We start from the raw sequence: 19,524 nt of genomic DNA on the forward strand, positions 1-19,524 counted from the left end.
TAGCAACAGACAGCTGGTACCAGCTGTGATCAGCAAGAACTAGTTAAACAAGTTAAAGGAAGCTGAGAGATAAATTTAAACAAGCAAAAAATGGTTTAACCATGCAGAATATTCTTGTTACTGGTTCTTAGTAAAGACACAAAACAAACATGATTACATTATGAAAAGAGATGTAAATGTGTGCAGAAGTGTGTATCTGTTTTTTTTCGCCCATTGTGTCCCCCACCCGTCCAGTTGGTGGCGGTAATGCTCTTTAATCTTTAAATTGAAGAACGCACTGTAAAAGGAAGTCCGCGCAACAACTTCCGGTTGAAATACAAAAACATGCAGCGCCGCGGTCCTCATTAACAGTAAAGAGGTGAGAAACATATTTTTTTTGTATTTTCATATTACTTTATAAAATTATGTTACATTGAGTTTGATAATCTGTTAATAAAGTTAATCAACTCTCTACTCTTAATAACATCTCTTTGTGTAACTATAAGCTAACTTTAGCTTCCCGCTAACAGTCCTGCTAACTGCTGCTCCGTTACCTGTCAATTATCCCCACCTGTCAGTTCGTACTCTCTTCCTGATGTATGTTAGCTTTTAAGTCTTGACATATGTTCCCCTCTCATTGTATGAAGCCCAACCGTCTCAGCTCCTCTTGTCTCTGTGTACCCCTGTCCTGTCTCAGCTCGGACCAGTCTCCTGTGAAGATGTGGACCCCGCAGAAGGAGGGGAAGCCCAGCATGATCGACAAGGCGCTGAGGATGAGAAGGGAGGAGCAGGCTCGGCAGGTCGTCCTGGCCTGGGCTGTGCTAAACGTGTCCCTGGCTGGAATGATTTACACAGAGATGTAAGATGAGTTAAGTAAGGTGTCTTCTCCTGTCTTAAGCCCACCATGGTCAGTAACGTGATGTCTGTGTTTTTCCTTCGAGGTCTGGAAAGCTGCTGAGCCGGTACTACAACATCACCTACTGGCCCATTTGGTATATCGGTGAGCTCCCTCTTATTCAAGTTTCTTTACATCAGTCACTTCAACAGTATTTTAAATGACAATTTAGTGTTTCAAACAGAATCTGCTTTATGCAAATGACCAAACATAACAGACGTGATTGGGGTGGGTATCTTAGGGATTTGATCAGTGCCTAGGCCTGTCACGATAACAAATTTTGCTAGACGATAATTTTCCAAAATATTATTGCCGATAAATGATATTTTTGTCAATATTATTTTGATTTTTTCCCCATTTTTTCATTGATGTAATTATGATAAATGGGATAATAAAGTGAGTACACCATATCAAAAGCAAGGAACTTTAATTTCTTAAGAGTATTTAACTGTAATTAAAAGGTCAGGATCTTTTAAATAAAATAAATTAAACAACAAATATAACAAATTTAACAAACAAGAAAGAGAAAAAAATACAATGAAAATGAAATGGACTCTCTTTTAGAAAAAAATACATGTCAATGAAAATAAGTAATACCAATCAAAAACAATAAAACATAGATCCTTTGGCTAAAAAAAAAACGAAACTCATAAAAAAACAACAACAATAAAAACTATAGCCTAAATAAAAGGGAGTTTATACAGTTCCTGAATTGTTTGTAACATGTACTTTTTCCCAGTCAATCCGTACTGTCTGTCAAACATTTTTAACATTTCTGGCTTTCAACCGTATTGAAGGGCTGCATTTCTTTGGTAATGTATCTGTCTTTGAGCGCCCACCATTTGGCGCTTTTATTTCTATTTACTTTGCAGACCAAAAGCCTCAGTAAGAGCGGATTGTCAAAGAACAAGGCTCCGCTGCACCTCCCCTTCTTCTTCTTCGTCGCCACTATTTTCAAGCAAATGTGACATATCAGCTCGTTGGTGTTCATGAGCTCACACTTTGTTCATTCTGATAAAATACAAAATATTCCCACACTGGGACTGTGGCAGGCGGCTTAAGAACCGTATCTTTGACGCCATCACTCATATTAGCGTGTGTTTCCTCCTTACCCCTCAGGACGTTCGCTTCAGCTCTCTCCGTGTGTACGCGCGAGCAGCACCGTCTTCACCCCAAAGATCGCTGTTTTGACAGATGCTCACTCCGCTATAAATCCACTAAATCCACTATAGAACCTAATGCACCCCGATGTTAGGAAAGATAGACGTAGTGAGCCATCTTCTTATTCAGCCTCTTTGGTGGAAAGAGAGGAGGAAAACAAACATGCACGTGTCAGTTTATCAAGGCTGGCAAACTTACCAAGGACGTTTTTATTTATCGTTCGGTTAATTGATTTATTGATTATCGCAACAGGCCTATCAGTACCCATACTCAATAAAACTCTTATCTATGCTACTACTATTTATTATTTCGTGCTGAGGATGTAAAATCATGTACCTGTACCCCTCACTGCACAGGACACCATGTAAACCTCTACCAGACATTTTGGTATGAATTCTTTGATAGAAGAGATCTGTTCTTCTCTTCTGTTCTCCTCTGCAGAGCTGGTGCTAGCCTCCCTCTTTAGCCTCAACGCTCTTTTTGACTTCTGGAAATATTTCAAGTACACCATGGCTCCCTCCAGCATTGCTGTTTCCCCCGAGCAGCACAGCCTCCTGGGTCTGAGAAATACAAGTATCCAGGCCTCTCCGCCCCTGAAGCCAGAGAAGAAGGAGACTCCAGCTCCAGCTCAGTCGTCTCCTCTGCAGGGACAGAGTGTGCTGAGCTTCAGCCCCTCACGGCCTGCCACCACCAGCCCCAAGTTCTCCCCCAGCTGTGTGCCCGGGTACAGCCCTCCTCTCAGCAACCCGTCTACCCCAAACAGTGCAGGAGGGCCATTTTCCCCTTCAGTGGCCTTCGGGAAGGTATCGTTGCTCAGTAACTTCATAAACATCTTCCACAACCAGAAATTTACAGTTATCCATGTGTTTCTTAAAACACATCTGGCTTAAATATTTTAGAAGTATTAGCATCACGCTGAGTTCACTCTTCTCTTTGTTTCTCAGGTGTTAAACTACAGTCCCTCTCCTGGCTCACCTCCATACCCCAGCAGCATCGGACCAGCTGAAGGCTCCTCCATAAGATCTCGCTATCGTACCTCGCCTTCAGTCTTTAACTCCCCTGGCAGTAAGGAGGACTACATGGAGGATTTGAAAAGCCTGGAGAGGTTCCTCCGCACAGAGGAGGAGAAGAGCCACCGCAGCCAGCTTGGTACAATTTACCAGAGCGTTAATTTTCTTTTAAATATACATTTTTTAAATTAAACCCTTAATTTATCACATCAATCCTGTCATCTTTACAGGAAGTCCAGAGTCTGTGTCTCCAAACCACAGCCCAACATTTTGGAACTACAACCGCTCAGTAGGAGATTACGCCCAGAGCCTGAGGAAGTTCCTGTACCAGCCGGCCTGCCGCTCTCAGGCTCCATCTGCTCACAAAGATGAGACGGACCTGGGCTCCAAACAGGCTGCAGAGGAGGTCTTTAAATCTGACTTTTAAACCAGCCTTTAGGAGTGTAGGGTGTGTTTGATTTTATTAGTTTTACTTGTTTTTCTCTTCCTGCTCTGTAGGTGTGGGCCAGGATCACAACCAGTCGTCTTGTTGTAGACCGGATCGACAGCTGGACGGCCAAACTCAGAAACGTAAGAGTTCAAACAAAGTGATAAAATGACAAACTGAAGGAGATGGTGTTCTGAAAGGTCTTAAAATGATTTAGATATTGTGACTTCCATCAGTTTAAGATGAGGGTTTTGAGAACACATGTCATTAACATGCATTTGTGTGTGCAGTGGATCAGTGACACCATCCTGGTCCCCCTGGTTAAAGAAATCGACTCTGTAAACAGCCAGCTCAGGAGGATGGGCTGCCCGGAGCTGCAGATAGGAGGTAAACCATCAGCAGAGGGAGGATGAAACTGCAAAGTTGTTGATTTAGAGAATTGTTTAACTTGCGTTTCAGTGATTTATTGCACTAATGTTGCATTAATTGTTTGTATTTTCTTCGCTTCCTCTTTACTCCACCAGAGGCCAGCATCAGCAGCCTGAAACAGGCAGCAGTGATGAAAGCGTCGTCCATCCCCACCATGAACTCCATCGTTCAGTATCTGGACATCACTCCCAACCAGGAGTATCTGGTGGACAGAGTCAAAGGTTGGTTCTAGGGCTGCAGCTATCGAATATTTTAGTATTCGAGTATTCTACTGAACATCCCATCGATTAATCAAGTAATCAGATAAAATACATTTTTGTTTAGTTAAAGAGCAGTTATTTTTCAAATGAAAGTTTTTCTCTTTAAGAAATAGAATTTTCTGATACAGCATGTCAATAAGAGCACTTGCTTTGGTATCTCCAACATCTGTAAACACACTTTGACATATTTTTTGTGCCATGTACATCTCATCAAATGTTTCGGACCCAAATGGCACCGTTTCGTAGAATGACCCATTAGTCTCCAAACTCCAGAAAAGAAGCTAGATTTGTTGCTAGTTGCTATTTTGTATAAGAGGTAGCTTGAGGGGTCTGAAAACTCTCTTAATATGGCTTCAGCTCTGTTTGAAATACCACTCTTTGATCTTTTTAAAAATTAAACGATTCCTCAAGGCGGAGAAAATTACTCGAGTATTTTTTGTAATCGAGTACCTCGTATCATTCGAGGAATCGTTTCAACTCTAGTTGGTTCATCAACAGACGTGTGGTGTCCGCCTTCTGTTGTTTCTGTGCAGGTCAAAGTGTGTGTGTGAGGATGAGGACCTGACGTCCGTGTGTTTGTTCTCTCTGTCAGAGCTGGCCCACAGCGGCTGCATGAGCTCCTTTCGCTGGAATGGTGGGGGTGACGTGAAGAACAGAAAGTGGGACACAGACCTCCCTACTGACTGTGCTGTGAGTACACACACACACACACAACACACACACACACACACACACACACACACACACACACACACACACACACACACACACACACACACACACACACACACACACACACACACACAGAGCTACAGAACAAAAACAGTGTGTGAACAGGTGCCAGTCCAAGTTTGGTCCATAATCTTGTTTTGGCTGCAACAAACGATTTTGTTCATTATCACTTAATCTAGAACTATTTTGTTGATTAATCCTCTAATTCTCCAGTCTCTAAAATGTCTATAAGTTTGACAACAGACTTCACCATTTGCTGAAACCTAAATATATTCTTTACATGTTTGACACTTTTGCAGATTATTAATGTTGTCAGTTTTTTTAAATAAATACATTTTTTGTCATTTTTTTCCCCAAATATCTTCCTGCCCGTCTTTGAGCTGCTGAAGATGCTCTTTAAATAGAAGCAGAGAATGATGCTCAGACTGAAACATAAAAAGCTTTTAAATGTAATCAGCTGATCACTGGAAATCAGGGTAATGCTTCTAATTTCAGCCCAATCATTCTTTCTTTGTTTTCTGAGTAAACATGAGTGAAAATCAGTTTTCACTCTCCTGAATGACTGTTACACATCAGGTTTTGTAAAGTTTTTTTTTTGGCTTTTAAGCCTTTGATCGGAGAGAGAACAGTGGATACAGTGGGGAAGAGGGTGAGAGTGGGGAGTGACATGCAGGAAAGAGTCCACAAGCTGAGCTAAACCACTAGGCCATCTGCGCTCCACGCGTCATGTTTAAGGGAAGAGCCCCAGAAAAACCCAGAAATATGACACAGTCAGCAAGATCTGCACAGGCTTATAAAGAAGACAGGCTCTGCTCCCCTCGCTGTGGGTTTTGTTGTTGCCTGTGAGATGGAGTGCTGTGTCTTTGCTAACATGTCAAAGTGAAGTTTACTGGAGTTCTCTCTTCAGGCTGGCGCACATTACAGGATTCTTTAAACCTTCACACATTTAGAGAGCACACACTTTATGATGACAAAAGACAGATCGCACAAGATCTCTCTCTCCTGATCTTACAGTGTATGGTCTACACTCTGGAGCAAACCACACACTAACCCAATCTTCAGCAGAGTATCAGCTTCTCCACGCTCAATATTCCAAATCTCACGTAGTAAAACTTAACTTCGGTGTAAACAGGCATGATGGACGAACAGGAAAAAGGAATGATTGTTGATTTCGGCCTCTAATATTGGAAAAGAAAAACACAAAAAAAGAAAAAAAAAATATGGAAAAAGTCTTGTAGACAGCGGGGATGTGGACTGTATACAACAAAATGTGAGTCGTTGCTGGGTAAAGTCGTTTTAAGTATCACAGACAGGTTTCTTACTTCCTCTTCGCTGACTCAGCTCTGGTACATGTGACATTACACACTGTACCTGCTCGTCTCCTCTCAGGCGCCCCACACACTACAGGATTTTAGTCGCAAATATTGGGCATGTTCATTATCTATTATCTGTCAACTGGAGGCCTTCAGAGCGGTTCCAACCAGACAGAATTACTCTTGACACACCCCACACCACAGGAAAATCACACAGTCATTTTCAGACATCAGACAATCTAGCCTCTGCTGGCTTTGATCGTAAGGGGGAGATTGTGACAACAATCAGCCCCATTATCCTGTAGTGTGTAGCTGTTTTTAGGGTGTATTCACACCTGTGGCTCATTTGCTTTTTCCAATTCAGGGGCAAAAATTATACAATTGTTTCAGTTCCTACTAGTTTGTTTGTGTTCACATGGCAAAAGTCTCTTACAGTCCACAGTTGTAAACAATTGCCTCATGGCATCAAATTTTTCTCTCATTGGTCAAAAATCTTATTCCAAAGGCAGTGGAGTTCATTTAGCTTCATTTATTCATGTATTTATTTTAACTGCTTTCCATGAGGAAGAACAACTTCCATGGGGGAGAACAGCAGCCATGGAGCATCAGCAGGGTGTGGCTGGTTTGTGTTGTAGTGTTCATCTGACTAATGTACCAGTGTTCACTTCTTCATCAAAACATACATTTTTATCAAGAGTCTGAAAAATGATGTGCTGATCCACCTGTGGCTCTGTTAGGAGGCACATCTTCACGATGAAGATGGGCTCCTCTGCTCCTTCTTCTGTTTTGACTGAGTAGTTGGCGACTGGGTGCATTACTGCCTCTTATTACCACAGTGTGAACCACAGTTATAGGTCAGTTGTGCTGGTTGCTGAGGTGATTGTGTTGTCACTGCAAATGAACTGCTACAGGGCTCAAATGGACGTGAGCCAAGACCTCCCTATTTTTGCGATCCCGATCCTCGTTTTGTCCCGCATCCCATTTCTGTGTTCACATGTTCCCAACGAACCAGTCTTTTCTCACTATTTTGGAAAAAACTGCCCTAAACCATCCAGGTGTGAACACACCCTTAAGGCCTTTGCACACCAACAGCAATGCGAATAAACGGCACGAAATTGCGAAAAATTTGGAGCCACCATATTCAATCTCTACAGCTATTTTCCTCCTAACAATGTCTTTGTCGTTTTTATGTCTTTTTGTCATAAAGAACCGGTTGCTGGGACACGAACACAATCAATGTTGAATGTTTTGGCATGTGACTTGTAACAACAAGCATTTTGATTGGTCGGATGTAGGGCTGGGCTATTATGGTAAAAATAAGAATCCCAGTTATTTTAAGTGATATTTAAATCACAATTAATATACACGATTATTCATTTATCCAAAAACAAATCAGTACTGATTTAAACACAACTTTAAAGAACCAGCAAGTGGCACATACAGTATTATTGATACACATAAGTCACACACACTCGCTGTGGCTGCACATGGTACACAGAAGAGCTATGAAGCACAGGAACTTGCGTACATCTACACTGTGTGGCATATTAATTGTTTTTCTTCGATTATATTGTTTTTATGATTGTCAGATGGCAAAATTGAAATCACGATTAAAATCCAATTAATTGTCCAGCCCTAGTTGGATGTGTTCTGAAAAAAATAAAAGCTACAATTTTGCTCAGTGAAGTACGTTGCTGTTGTGAAAGCTTGCATTGGAAAACAGTAGGTTCCAAAAAAAATGTGCAAAATATTCGCCTGAAAAAATGACTGGTGTGTAGTGGGCAAATCCGCTCATAAGTGCAGCTCGAAGCATTCCAAACCCATATTTGTCAGTGTTTTCCAGATGTGAAACCCATGCCACCCAATCAGAATGAGCCCGTGTCATCGAGCGCTGACGTTTGACAACCAAAAACTCTTTTTACAGGCATCCACACAAAACCATGAAACCAGAGTTTTCCAAAATCCTCACTTTGGCCAGAGTTTTCAGAAAACATTGTTTTTTGTGACATAAAGCTGCAGTTTTGTGTGGTTGACAGACCGAAACATGAAAATATATGTTTCCCGAATAACCGGCTACGTGTGGACATGGCCTTAGTTTTTTGCCTCCTGGCTCTGTACTGCTAACACAACACATGAGTGAGAGTTACTTCCTGATCAGCCTGATACCTGCTTTAATACCAGACCTGTCCTTCCAGATCCTCATGCATGTGTTCTGCACTTACCTGGACTCCCGACTTCCCCCACACCCAAAGTACCCAGATGGGAAGACTTTCACCTCACAGCATTTCAGTCACACACCGGACAAGCCAGGTGAGTTCACACTGTTGCTTCATCAAGAAGAAGGAAAACAACACCGTTGTGTGATTTCCAGGACTTTTTTTTCTGATTTTGTCTCTTATAGCTGAAATGTTCCTCTGATGAAAATGTCAGACCTCTCTCATCATTTTAAGTAGGAGAACTTGTGAAATCAATGGCTGACTAAATACTTTTTACCTCACTGTAGACGTCACCAAGGAGAACCTTTTCTGCATCCACCAAAGCAGCACCAGCCCCCCTCACTACCAGCTCATCTACCAGGGACACATCTACAGCCTGCCCAAGGTGACACAAAATAACCTGTTCATCAGGTTTCTACAGAAACAGCCTCACTCACATATTGTTGATGATAAAAAGAGAAAAAGTTTGAAGAGTTTTGTCCCTCTGTCTTTATATTTGCAATAGTAGAAACTCATTTTGACTCCTCTTACAGGGCAGGAACAACTTGTTCCACACAATCCTCATGTTCCTCTACGTCATTAAGACCAAGGAGTCAGGGATGCTTGGGTGAGTAGCTCTACTCATAAATGCTGGCCGGCTCAGATAATCTCTGATACAAGTATGTGCGGGTTTGTGCTCCGATGGAGTATTGATTGGTATTCAGCAAAAAGGTTGAACAACCTGAGTGCAGATTGCTTTTTGATTGAAAGCGACGGCGTTGACCTTGTGTGTCTCCTTGTAAGGATAATGAAATTCCTCTCTTCCTTTCTACAGGAGAGTCAATCTCGGCCTCTCGGGGGTGAACATCTTGTGGATATTCGAAGGCTGATGCTCCTGAAAGCTGGAGGCAAGGTTTAGATGCACTGTTTGGATTACCTTTTCAGGTTAAGAGCTGCTCTTTGAGGCGCATGATGGAAAAGGAGCACTTCACTCTAAAAGACAATACGTTCATGTTTTTGATGGACAGTAGAAACATCCTGCATTGTCGTTTTTAGTAACACGTTTTTCACCACAGAGTGCTTATAATAAAACTGCAAAGCTGTATTTTTTAACGTTTCTTTCTTGTTCTGATTTTGTATCATGAGAATGTACCAGCATGGCAGCCTTGTAAATAAAATACCTCAGATGTATGACGTGGAGAGTTAAAGGGCTTGGATGCTGGGCAGTTTGTGTGTGTGTGAAACTCAGAAACTTTTGGATGCTGGCATGCTTTTTTTTTCCTCCTGTAGTTGATGAATGTCTGCAGCTGGAGGGATGCTCCTGACATGCTTGAAGACATTGGAGAAAAACAAGTGTAGTGAAGTTGTAAAGCTTTAGTGATAGGCTTGACACTAAAGTGGATTTGATATTGGTTCTTTTGATACATGATGGATTCAAAAATAAAAGCCTGAAAACCAACAAAGTCTTGTGTTTTTTTCTTGTTTTTATGTGTGAAGGAGGTCTTTATCTTGATCACATGCATCAGCTGTTTGTTGCATGCCAAATATTATTCTGGTTGTTAGATCTATGTTTCTCTCTTTGTTAAAATGTATGTATTAGTGGCACTTCATGTGTTGTGTTTTTGACTTGTGCATACATCCACATGGTGGCAATGTAACACATATTTCAGGATTTGACCTCCGCTTATGGTCACAATATCTCATGACATGCTGCATATCTACCACATGAGCTCTGTAATGTCATGCAGTGTCCTATGCAGCAACGTGTAATCAGTGACTCGAGGCTAACTGAGAATGTCAAGGACCATCAAAGCGATTTCACACTAGTCTGAGGCAAAGTGTGAATGAATTCCATGACGTTAAAGCATGTCCTTCAAAATTTGGTATGTGATTTGGTCCATCCTTGTGTTATAAATCTGCGCCCTGAGAGGGAGGATTGGCTGTACAGCAAGGCTATTAACGACCCTTTCAAGAAGCGGGATTGTTTTGTGGATAAAAGTATATTAAAGGTTTAATTCCGTCACAAATCGCGTTTGTTTTGTAGTTTAGTGTCGTCCTCGTTTGTGAGAAACACCATTTCCCAGAATTCGCTTCTTTGAGTATACCCCGCTGATGGGAAATGTAGTTCATTGTGCACATAAGGCTGACTGTAGCAGATTAAAAACAGTATTTGAATGTTTCAGTGTTTCTGCATAATATTAACTGATATTTTGGAGAAAATGTCGTCTGTGTGGTGAAGAATGTCATTGATAATGGTCTCTGAAAGTATTTTGTGAGATTTTCGCATGGACTACAAGGACCATGATGCACTTGGCCTACGTCGCTCGTCCGCTCATATCCGCTTGCCTCGCTATTTGTGTTGGAAAAAGGACTTTGTGAAACTGCAGCGATGTCAGTCCAGGTTGTGGCAGCGAAAATGGCAGAGGTCGAACTCAAAGACGTCCCCACCGGCAAAGACTTACCGGCGGACTCTCCCCTGACACCGACCTCAGAGGGCCGGAACGAGCCGCACGAGGCCGGCTCCTCTGCGGCTGCCTCCCCGGAGTCCTCCGCCAAAGCCGGGGACGGTTTGCTCACCCCGAACCCCGCGAAGATGCCGCAGGCGTCGGCTATGAAGCGGTCGGACCCGCAGCAGAACGGCGGAGAGGCTTTTGTCAACCGGGACGGGACCGTTGCTGAAGCCCCACGGATGAAGAAGGTGAGTGGGACAACATGTTTCTTCATAGCTGCTGAGTCCTCCATGATCCTGGAGATCCTCTAACCACCTCGAACCAGCTCACCGCAGAGAGGCTCACACCGAAATCTGGCATTGTGTGGCGAGGCTAGCTGGCTAGCTGGTGTCAGAGCTGATTCTGCTCTATCTGTGAAATATTTTAAACATAACCCTCAGCTGTAATAACACAGCATGGGGTGTAATTAGGACTGAACAGTCTGAATAGAGGTTTCCTTAAAGCTGGCACTGCAACATTATGAGGACGTGAACTCTGTCAGGACAAACTACCCAAACTTCAGGTTCAGGACAGGGAAAGATTAAGAGCTGGATTTCTCCTCTGGAAACACAGCTTACTGAGATTATAGTTGATTTTTTTTTCTTTTTTTTTTGCTTATACCTGAAGCCTTTCAGTTAATATGAAACATGTTAAGTCAGCAGGCAGCTAATGAAAGCCTTACATAGTCTTTTCACATTTATGGGAATAACTTAAAAAACATGAAAACATTAGAAGACAACAACAAAACACAAGCAAGGTCGGGGAAATATTACCAGGATGCTTAGCTTTGGTCATATTACTAGTTTCACACCTGTAACATGTGAAAGGATTTTATCAACAGCTTCTAGCCTCATCAGAATCCTGCAAACAGACTGTTTGGTTGCTGAAAAAGTAGACTCAGGTGATCTACAGTGAAGTAGAATACACATTATTCCACAGGTGAAAGCCTGGCGTGCTTTCCCTCTTCCTGGCACTTCACAGTGTTTACGTCCCGATTGACCCCGGGTCAGTTTACTAAAGATACTCACAAGTTGCAGCTTACATGCTAAGCTAAATTTAGTAAGAGTGTTCCTCCAAGGTGTGTGATCTAACTCAGACATAACATTAGTCCGTAACCGGTGACCCCAGGGCACTCCTGTCACCTAGATTTCACAAGCCTGATTTAACCCTCATAACACTCACACTTCAACGAAGGGAGTTCCTGCTCCTGTGGCTTAAATCTGAGCCCAGACCTGATTTAGTTTCTTTCTTAGAGAGCAAATATTTGGAAATCTGCTTGGTTGTTTGGCTTTATCTTTCGGTGTGAATGGTGGAGACGGTCCTGGATCCTGAGCAAAGTGCAGAAACTCACAGTTTTTGATAAGACGCCCTGTGAGGAAACTTCCACCTCTGTTCCTGAGTTATTTTTGGGAGATGAAGCTGATTGATGAGCTGTGGTCATTGTGATGTGCTTTATCTGTGGGGATCAGATTTAAGAATTGATTTTAGATACGTGTTCGGTGAGACCTGCTCTGATTTAGTGACTTCCTGTAGGCTTGTGGTCTGAGCCAGAGAAATGCTTCTGATGGGAATCAGTCAGTGTTTGCTGGTACAGATGAGTCCTGCTCTCTGAAAGTTCACATAGAATACTTTATGTGACTATTATCTCGTATGAAAAATGTATTTTCTTTGTTTTTAACAAGTTTCTGGTTGTAATGTGATTCAAGATGCCAGATAGTTGTTGGAGTGCATCTGAAAACAGTTGGTTTTTTACTGATAAATAACAAAAAACTTCATGTTAAAGTTTGAAAGTTGGGTTAAACGGGCGCAGCTCTATAAGATTTATAAATGAGACTTTGGCAGCTTCAGAGAGTTCTGAGAGAAACTTCTGGAAACAAACTAACAAAAAATGAGGCAGAATGTGCAGCTTTCCACACTCATTATATAGAAAAATAGAAAAAAATAGAAAATACTTTATTTATTCCCGAGGGGAAATTCAGGTAAATTATATAAATAATAAAAAAAAGAAATTCAGGGCCATGTATCTCTGTTTGAATAATTATTGAATACTTAGTGATGACTATCTAAAAGTGTTTTAGAAAAGCTCGTCCACATTTCCTGGTTTCTGCTCCTCCCTGCCGCATTAATACAAATCACCTGTTCAGAGTGTTTCCATAACAAACCTTTGAGATGGAAACGTAGGAGTTTTGCTGATGTCAGGCTGAAACCAAACAAGTCAGATGGGATGCCCTCATCACCCACACCCTCGACATCATCGTCCTCCTAATCCTGTAATACAAGCCCTGGAGGAACCACCAACAGGGGACGTTTGGTGAGAGCTCAGTGTGAGGATGGACGGTGCACCGACAGCAGCAGCAGCACGGAGCAGATGGCTCTTCATACCTCCCTCCGTCTCACTGAGCGGGTACATGGAAGGACTGGGCCCGCAGGCTCAACCGCATTTGGGGGACGGCCAAAAACTGGACGCACTGGAGAGTCAGCGGCACATCTGGATTGTTGAGGAGACTAAGTTTGCATACAGGACAATGGTACAGAGAGATATCAGAAATACTGTATGTATCAGCGTTTGTCATAAAGTCTCTGGTCATGTCTTTGACATAAGAGGTACAACTTTTCTAAGAGAAACACCAAAGTTTTTGATAAATGCTCGGGCTGGGAAAATACGCTGTTCTCCTGATTTAATTCATTTACAATTCTTGGGGCGCCGATTCAATTTAAATTGCGACTCTTCGATATTTCTGATAATTGCGATTTTTAGATGATGATGATGATGATGACGATGAATATTTTTATAGACTTTATCAGAAGCCAACATGTGTGAGTCAGTTTTTAAGATTTATTCAGGGGATTTGACATCTGATTTCTTTTCCAACCCAGTTTATAAACAAAGAATAAAATGAAGGATCTAAATTTGTAAAAAAAAAAATAATAATAATAATAAAAGCGATTTTTAAACAAAAAAAAAATCCCAATTTGAAATTGTGAAACAAAAGATCCCAATACTTTGATGAATTCGATTCATTGATATTTTCTCCCAACCCTAATAAATATTTCCTTTTATAATCCGTGTATTTTAAGTTGATAATTTGAAGGTTGGATGTAAGCTTGTGGCTGAAGTTTGAGGGGTGGTGGGTAGGGATGCACCAATACCGATCCTGATATCGTGGATCCAGGCAACCAGCTTTTTCCCCCTTTTTTTTAACTGGGGCTCTCTGATACTTGAATTGGAAGGTTACCTCTGATGCACTTTCTTTGCTTTTAACTGAATTACCAGTCTACAGGGTAAGCAATATTCCAATTGAATAGTAATTTTAGCACATTCTGAAGCACAGTTTTCACCAAACTGATGGCAAACATTAAAATATTTTATAGTTTAAATAAATGTTAACTTCAGGAATAGCAAATACTCATTTTTTGCCTTTTACCCAAAACATTACCAGTCTTATACAAGAGTAGAGCATGCAGGTACTTATTAAGCACCGGTATAGGTATCGGTACTTTATTTGGGATCCAGTTTATTTGTGGTCTTTATATCAGTCAGTAAAAAGAGCCAAAGAAACATAATTATTGATTATAATATGTAGAGCCCAACTGATATGGGATTTTTGGGGCCGATACCGATACTGGGGGCAAAAAAAAGCCGATATCCAATATATCGGCCGATATCTGATATATCGACCGATATCCGATATATCGACCTATGTCTGATATATCAGCTGATATATATAATAAATTCATTTATTTACACAGGATATATACTGTATATTATCACAAATCATTATAATACCCATATGATTCAAGACAGAGACAGAACACTATTAAATTAAAACAAGGAACTAATTATAAGACTGTCAAAATAAGAACTGTAGTGTTAACCAATGATAAATAAGAACAAGCTGTAAACACAATAATAAATAAAGAAGTCAAACTTTAAACATAGTAAGTATAAAAAAAACAATTTAAAATGTAAACACACAATGAGCAACTTACACGTTGTTAAAATGCCGTGTTATAGTCTTACATTAGATAATGGTGGACGGAGGGGGCGGGCACTCGGGCAGTGTGCAGCCCAACACACAGACTCACAGGAGCAAGAGCGACAAGATCTCTGTGGAGCAAAAATTTTTATAATCGGCAACATTTTGGCTGATGTTGATTAATTGGTGACAGGCATAATCGGCCTGATTAATCAGTCGGGCTCTAATAATATGTATATATTTAGCTTGCATATATCTGTAAAGGAAGGACTTAAATCTTCTACAATCCATTTAATTTGGGGAGATAACATTATTATGTAAAGAGAAAGTAATTATTTAAATCAAAGAGTCTGTACTCTGAGCTTTTAGGGTCAAAGGTCATTTAATTTACAATCATTGTAATGCAAAAACCTCTGCCTGATGGATGATATAGCCACACCACATATGGAGAAAGGAACGAAATCCATGCATACCATTAGTTTGAATTCATTTTAATATCCGCTCTTTATCATTTCTGCTCGTGTTTGATCAACCTCTGCAGTCTAACATCCACAGAGACAGAAGGTTGCCTCCATCCTATTTATAGATCCTGAGGCGTAGTGGGTCCTATAGCACACTGCATTATAGATATATGACCATAGCTCGGCCACGCACATCTGCTGGAGTCTGCCCGCCCTGTGCAGCACAGTGTAAGAGAAGCCATGGGGCTGAGGCAGTGACTGGATGACTGAGTGGCATTTAATCCTTCATCATGTCGTCACATGAGGGGATTATGAGGCCAGCTCTCTGTTGTAGGTGGGTCCAGATGCAGGCTTTCTTTTTTTTTTTTTTTTCCCTAGTGATGAGTTTCATGTGTCACGAAAAGCTTCAGCTTCCAGGAAGTGAGGCTGATACTTCCTGTCTGGGATAAAGCTGACTGGGATGGAGATCTGCAGGTAGCAGGGCTCACTGCTAGCACAGCTGCAGGGGGGGATGATGTGACGCAGTGACCTCATGAGAAATGACAAACACAGGCCTAAGACATCACTCCTGTAGTCTTAACAGTCCTAAATACAATGATGGAACTATAGGTTAATACACTAAGATATAGTTTTAGGGATTATTTAAGAGGGCCATAAGAGATAGAGATTGAATGATGTGAATGCTGATAGATCAAATATTGGTATGCAGAATGTGGGTGCACAGAAAAAAAATGTTGCTCATTTAACTTCAGGGTCACATTTTTTACATCTTTAATTTGCAACCAGTAAAAGATGAACTGTTGTGTAACCTTTGCATCAAGCCCTCTGCTCGTCTCACTTAAGGTCAGAGTGCTCTCTCATCTGATTGGCTGCTCTGTTTATTAATGTTTTACCCATGAGTGGCCATCTGAGCACAGCTTCTAATCTTCTTGGACAAATAAGACAACTGAACCACCCGAAAGTCTTGTTTTCAGAGCCAAAGCGCTGCGACGTGTCTGAAGACTCTGCAGCACAGTTGGTTCGTGAGGTCATCCCTCTCTGAGCTAAAGTTATGTCATCCAGTAAGCTGGTGTTCCTGGTAACGCTCAATGCTAAACAGGCTTAAACTGGCCTGTGGCTGCTTTACTTGAGCAGAGGACTCTTCGTGGGATTCAGGGCTCTGGATTGAGAAAGACGGTTTGGGTTTGGTTCAGTGCCTCAGTCTCTGTCCACTATTTCTGCAACTCAATCCTGCCTACTCCAGTTTAGAGGACTATTTAAAGGCTTTGTGGAAACTCCAAATGAAACCACAAAAAACAGTGTTTGTCACAGCAAGCTGGCTGTGAAATTCTCACATTACAGTACTTCTCTGTGTGGGAAAACAAAGTCATGAATCTTTCTGGAGCTGAGCTCGTAGGGTTAACAAATCTAACTTTTAGTTTGATCACAAACATTGAGAAGTCTGTGGATTTTTATCTTCGCTCTAAAGATCATGTAACTCATCTCTCGCTGTATAGAAACCGAGCTCAGTCTGAGCCGTTTGTGTGTGCAGCCCAGTGATCTGATGCGTTCCTGCTGGGGATCCTGCTTTCCTTTTTGGTATCCATATGTCGTCACAGTGTAATCCTGCTTTGTCTTGGACAAATACATTTTGAGAACACTCATGTTATTACTATCAATCGCCTGAATAAAATCAATCCCTTCTCAGACGGCTCCAGTCATGTAAAAATGCGTGACAGAAATGTAGCCGTGCAAAAACTGTCTTAAAGGGGACATATCATGCTGATGCCTGATGTAATACTTACATATAATATAATAAATTTGAAAACAAGACCTTCCACCCCCTGAATTTTCAAAAAATGAGATATTGTATTTTTTCTGATATCCTAGAATGAGATATGATGCCTCTGAAAATAGATCATTGCCATTTGGCTGCGAGATTTCAACCTTCGTGACGACACGAGGATCCTTTCTTTTTATTGGAGTAATCTGATAAAGCAGCTCCTCCTCTGTGATGTCAGTTAGTCACACAACCGCCACCGAGGGATACACCTACCAAGAGCCGAGTATCCCCCCTCAGATGCTGGATGCAGGGACTCTGCTCTGCTGAGCAGCTCGGCTTTACATGGTGAATTAGCAGTTAAAACACTGTAGTTTTAGCAGACATCGTAACACTTGTGAGACTGTGATATTTGCATGTGTGTTCTGACATGCACTGTGAACCTGGACCACAATAATGCTGCGGTAATAACAAAGGGAGGAACTGACGGTAGAGGCGATCTTTAGACTACACTTTCAGCATGATGGATAAAACAGACAGAGAAAAGTGAAGGAGCAGGATGGAGCCCTGTTATAGAAATAGTTTATTGGTGAAGTCTGCCTATATTTCCACGTATGAACTATACATGTTACAGTACCGCTTTGACTCACCACACTGAAGCGTCCTGAGATGATCTGTGTCCAGGTGGATTGTCTTCCTCCTAAGCTGCAGAATCGTCCAGGTCTGACTCGGGGTCCAATACAAAAGGACGTATCCTACACTCTGCCATTTTATTAGTGCTATCAATGCCTTACAGTGAAGTTTTGGCAAACAGCAAACTCGCTCGGTCTGCCCCATTCAATATGGCGATTTTATAAATACTGCCATGCTGCAAAAACCACCCCCTGGCTCTACCCCCTCCGCCCCTCTGATAGAACTGACCAATCAGAGCACAAAGGGCTGTGACGTTGCGAGGTTACTGGAGGTCATTCTGGAAACGGAGTGTTTCAACGAGATCTTCAGAGTGGCCTAAAATGAGGATATTGAGAACGCTATTGTGGGGCAATGAAGGAACTAAATGACTTGTACTGAGGGCAGAAATGCTTCACAGGCATCCTAATCTGGTATAGTGAAAAGGAGAAACAAGCATGATATGTCCACTTTAATGTGCACTGGAGGCCAGAAACCTAAAGGTCACAGGGGAGAAAGAGTGACAAATGTAGTCATCCTAAACATTCCTTCACTGCTGGTTGACCAGGAGAATGTGGAACCATGGTGTGAAACTTGAGAAATGTTGTGAGAAAGTGCAAACGACCACAGTTTACCCCCATTTCTCTTCCCATTAATGTCAGGATGTACAGAAAGATGGGCTTTCCGTCTTGTGTAAGGGGGTTTAATAACTCTGAAGAGGTCTCTTAATCCTAACAGCACAGAGGTGGTTGGTGAGAGTATTGTCCTACCTACTTCCAAACCCTTTCTGATTTGATTTTAGCAACGGGCTTAATGCATTACAGGAAACCCTCTCTTTCTGATGAAAAGCTGCCGCATCATTTGGAACGAGGAGTCAGATCTCTGCTGTGAAGCTGGGTTGTCCTGCAGCTCTGTATTAGAAGTGAAACGGCTCTGCTGAGAGTTTTCGGTGGTTGTGGAGCTGTGGTGAAGACACTGAGTGCGTTTGACTCGTCTGAGGTCGTGTGCAGGGTCAGGGAGGGTGGTGGACGAACGTGGTCATGAGGCCGTGCAGGAAAAGAACAAGAGAGAGAAACGAGGGAACATGGAGCTTTTCTTACATATGAAGCATTTATTTAACATGTGCTCAGAGTTGTGTTTAAAGATGGAGATTTCAGATCTTTGCCTGACTGCAGACCTTAGATCTTCATTCTGGTTGTTGATAATTTACGTCAGGGTTTTATCACAGACTATTTAATTTTTAATCTTAATTGTTATAATTTAGGGGTGCATAGATCACAATTTTCTGATCACCAATCTTTAATAAGCCTGACCTGCCAATACCAATTTGGGCCGATACCCATTTTTATTTTTTATTTTTTATAACTGACAGCATATACCTTCAATGTTCCACTCTTATTTTATTGAAAATCATTGAAAAATACCTGTATTAACTTAAACAACCAATAAAGTGTCCTGAGTTTTATGTATCAGAGCAACAAGCCACAATGGCTGGCTGTCAGACCCTCCCAGGGGTATATAAGATCAGTTTCATATGCAAGGATGGGCCGATCACTGATCCCCCAAAATTAAGGAATTCGGCATCAATCAATCAGCTGACCGATCAATCGGTGCATGTCTAATATAAATCAGTGTCTCAGCTTTTCACCCTGCTGATATCATCACGCTGTTAGCTGTAAGAGACTGAAAACCTGAAGTTTCTCTGCTTCTCTGATGCCACTAGATCCTGATCCAGGATGAAAACACTCATGTTGTTTTTAGGGGTGAA

At 41.7% G+C, this 19,524-nt stretch overlaps 2 protein-coding genes across 2 annotated transcripts in view; both read left to right on the forward strand.

Annotated features, from left to right (window-relative positions):
- The first annotated feature begins 255 nt into the window (after positions 1-255).
- On the forward strand, positions 256-9,848 carry tmem209 (transmembrane protein 209). The gene is made up of 14 exons (XM_074697673.1): positions 256-358; positions 677-838; positions 921-979; positions 2,477-2,838; positions 2,980-3,184; positions 3,276-3,451; positions 3,544-3,615; positions 3,763-3,859; positions 3,997-4,122; positions 4,754-4,851; positions 8,402-8,516; positions 8,710-8,807; positions 8,956-9,029; positions 9,237-9,848. The coding sequence occupies exons 2-14, from the start codon at positions 699-701 to the stop codon at positions 9,289-9,291; spliced, it is 1,677 nt and encodes a 558-aa protein (XP_074553774.1). The 5' UTR covers positions 256-358; positions 677-698; the 3' UTR covers positions 9,292-9,848.
- An 887-nt stretch (positions 9,849-10,735) lies between these two features.
- Positions 10,736-19,524, forward strand: part of ahcyl2b (adenosylhomocysteinase like 2b) — a 67,666-nt gene continuing 58,877 nt past the window's right edge. Inside the window, exon 1 of the mRNA XM_074698071.1 lies at positions 10,736-11,099. Coding sequence (XP_074554172.1) covers positions 10,791-11,099 — 309 coding nt within the window. The 5' untranslated portion in view covers positions 10,736-10,790. The remainder of the gene's footprint in view (positions 11,100-19,524) is intronic.

This window comes from Halichoeres trimaculatus, unplaced genomic scaffold (genome assembly GCF_033239565.1).
Source record: "Halichoeres trimaculatus isolate MK-OKI-2021-1 unplaced genomic scaffold, fHalTri1.1 fHalTri1_scaffold_21, whole genome shotgun sequence".
Taxonomy (NCBI): domain Eukaryota; kingdom Metazoa; phylum Chordata; class Actinopteri; order Labriformes; family Labridae; genus Halichoeres; species Halichoeres trimaculatus.

Coding starts and splice junctions, on each gene's coding strand:
- tmem209 (XM_074697673.1), top strand. CDS start 699: ATGTGGACCCCGCAGAAGGAGGGGAAGCCCAGCATGATCGACAAGGCG. Junction 8,517..8,709: donor TCACACACCGGACAAGCCAG/GTGAGTTCACAC, acceptor ACCTCACTGTAG/ACGTCACCAAGGAGAACCTT. Junction 9,030..9,236: donor AAGGAGTCAGGGATGCTTGG/GTGAGTAGCTCT, acceptor TCCTTTCTACAG/GAGAGTCAATCTCGGCCTCT.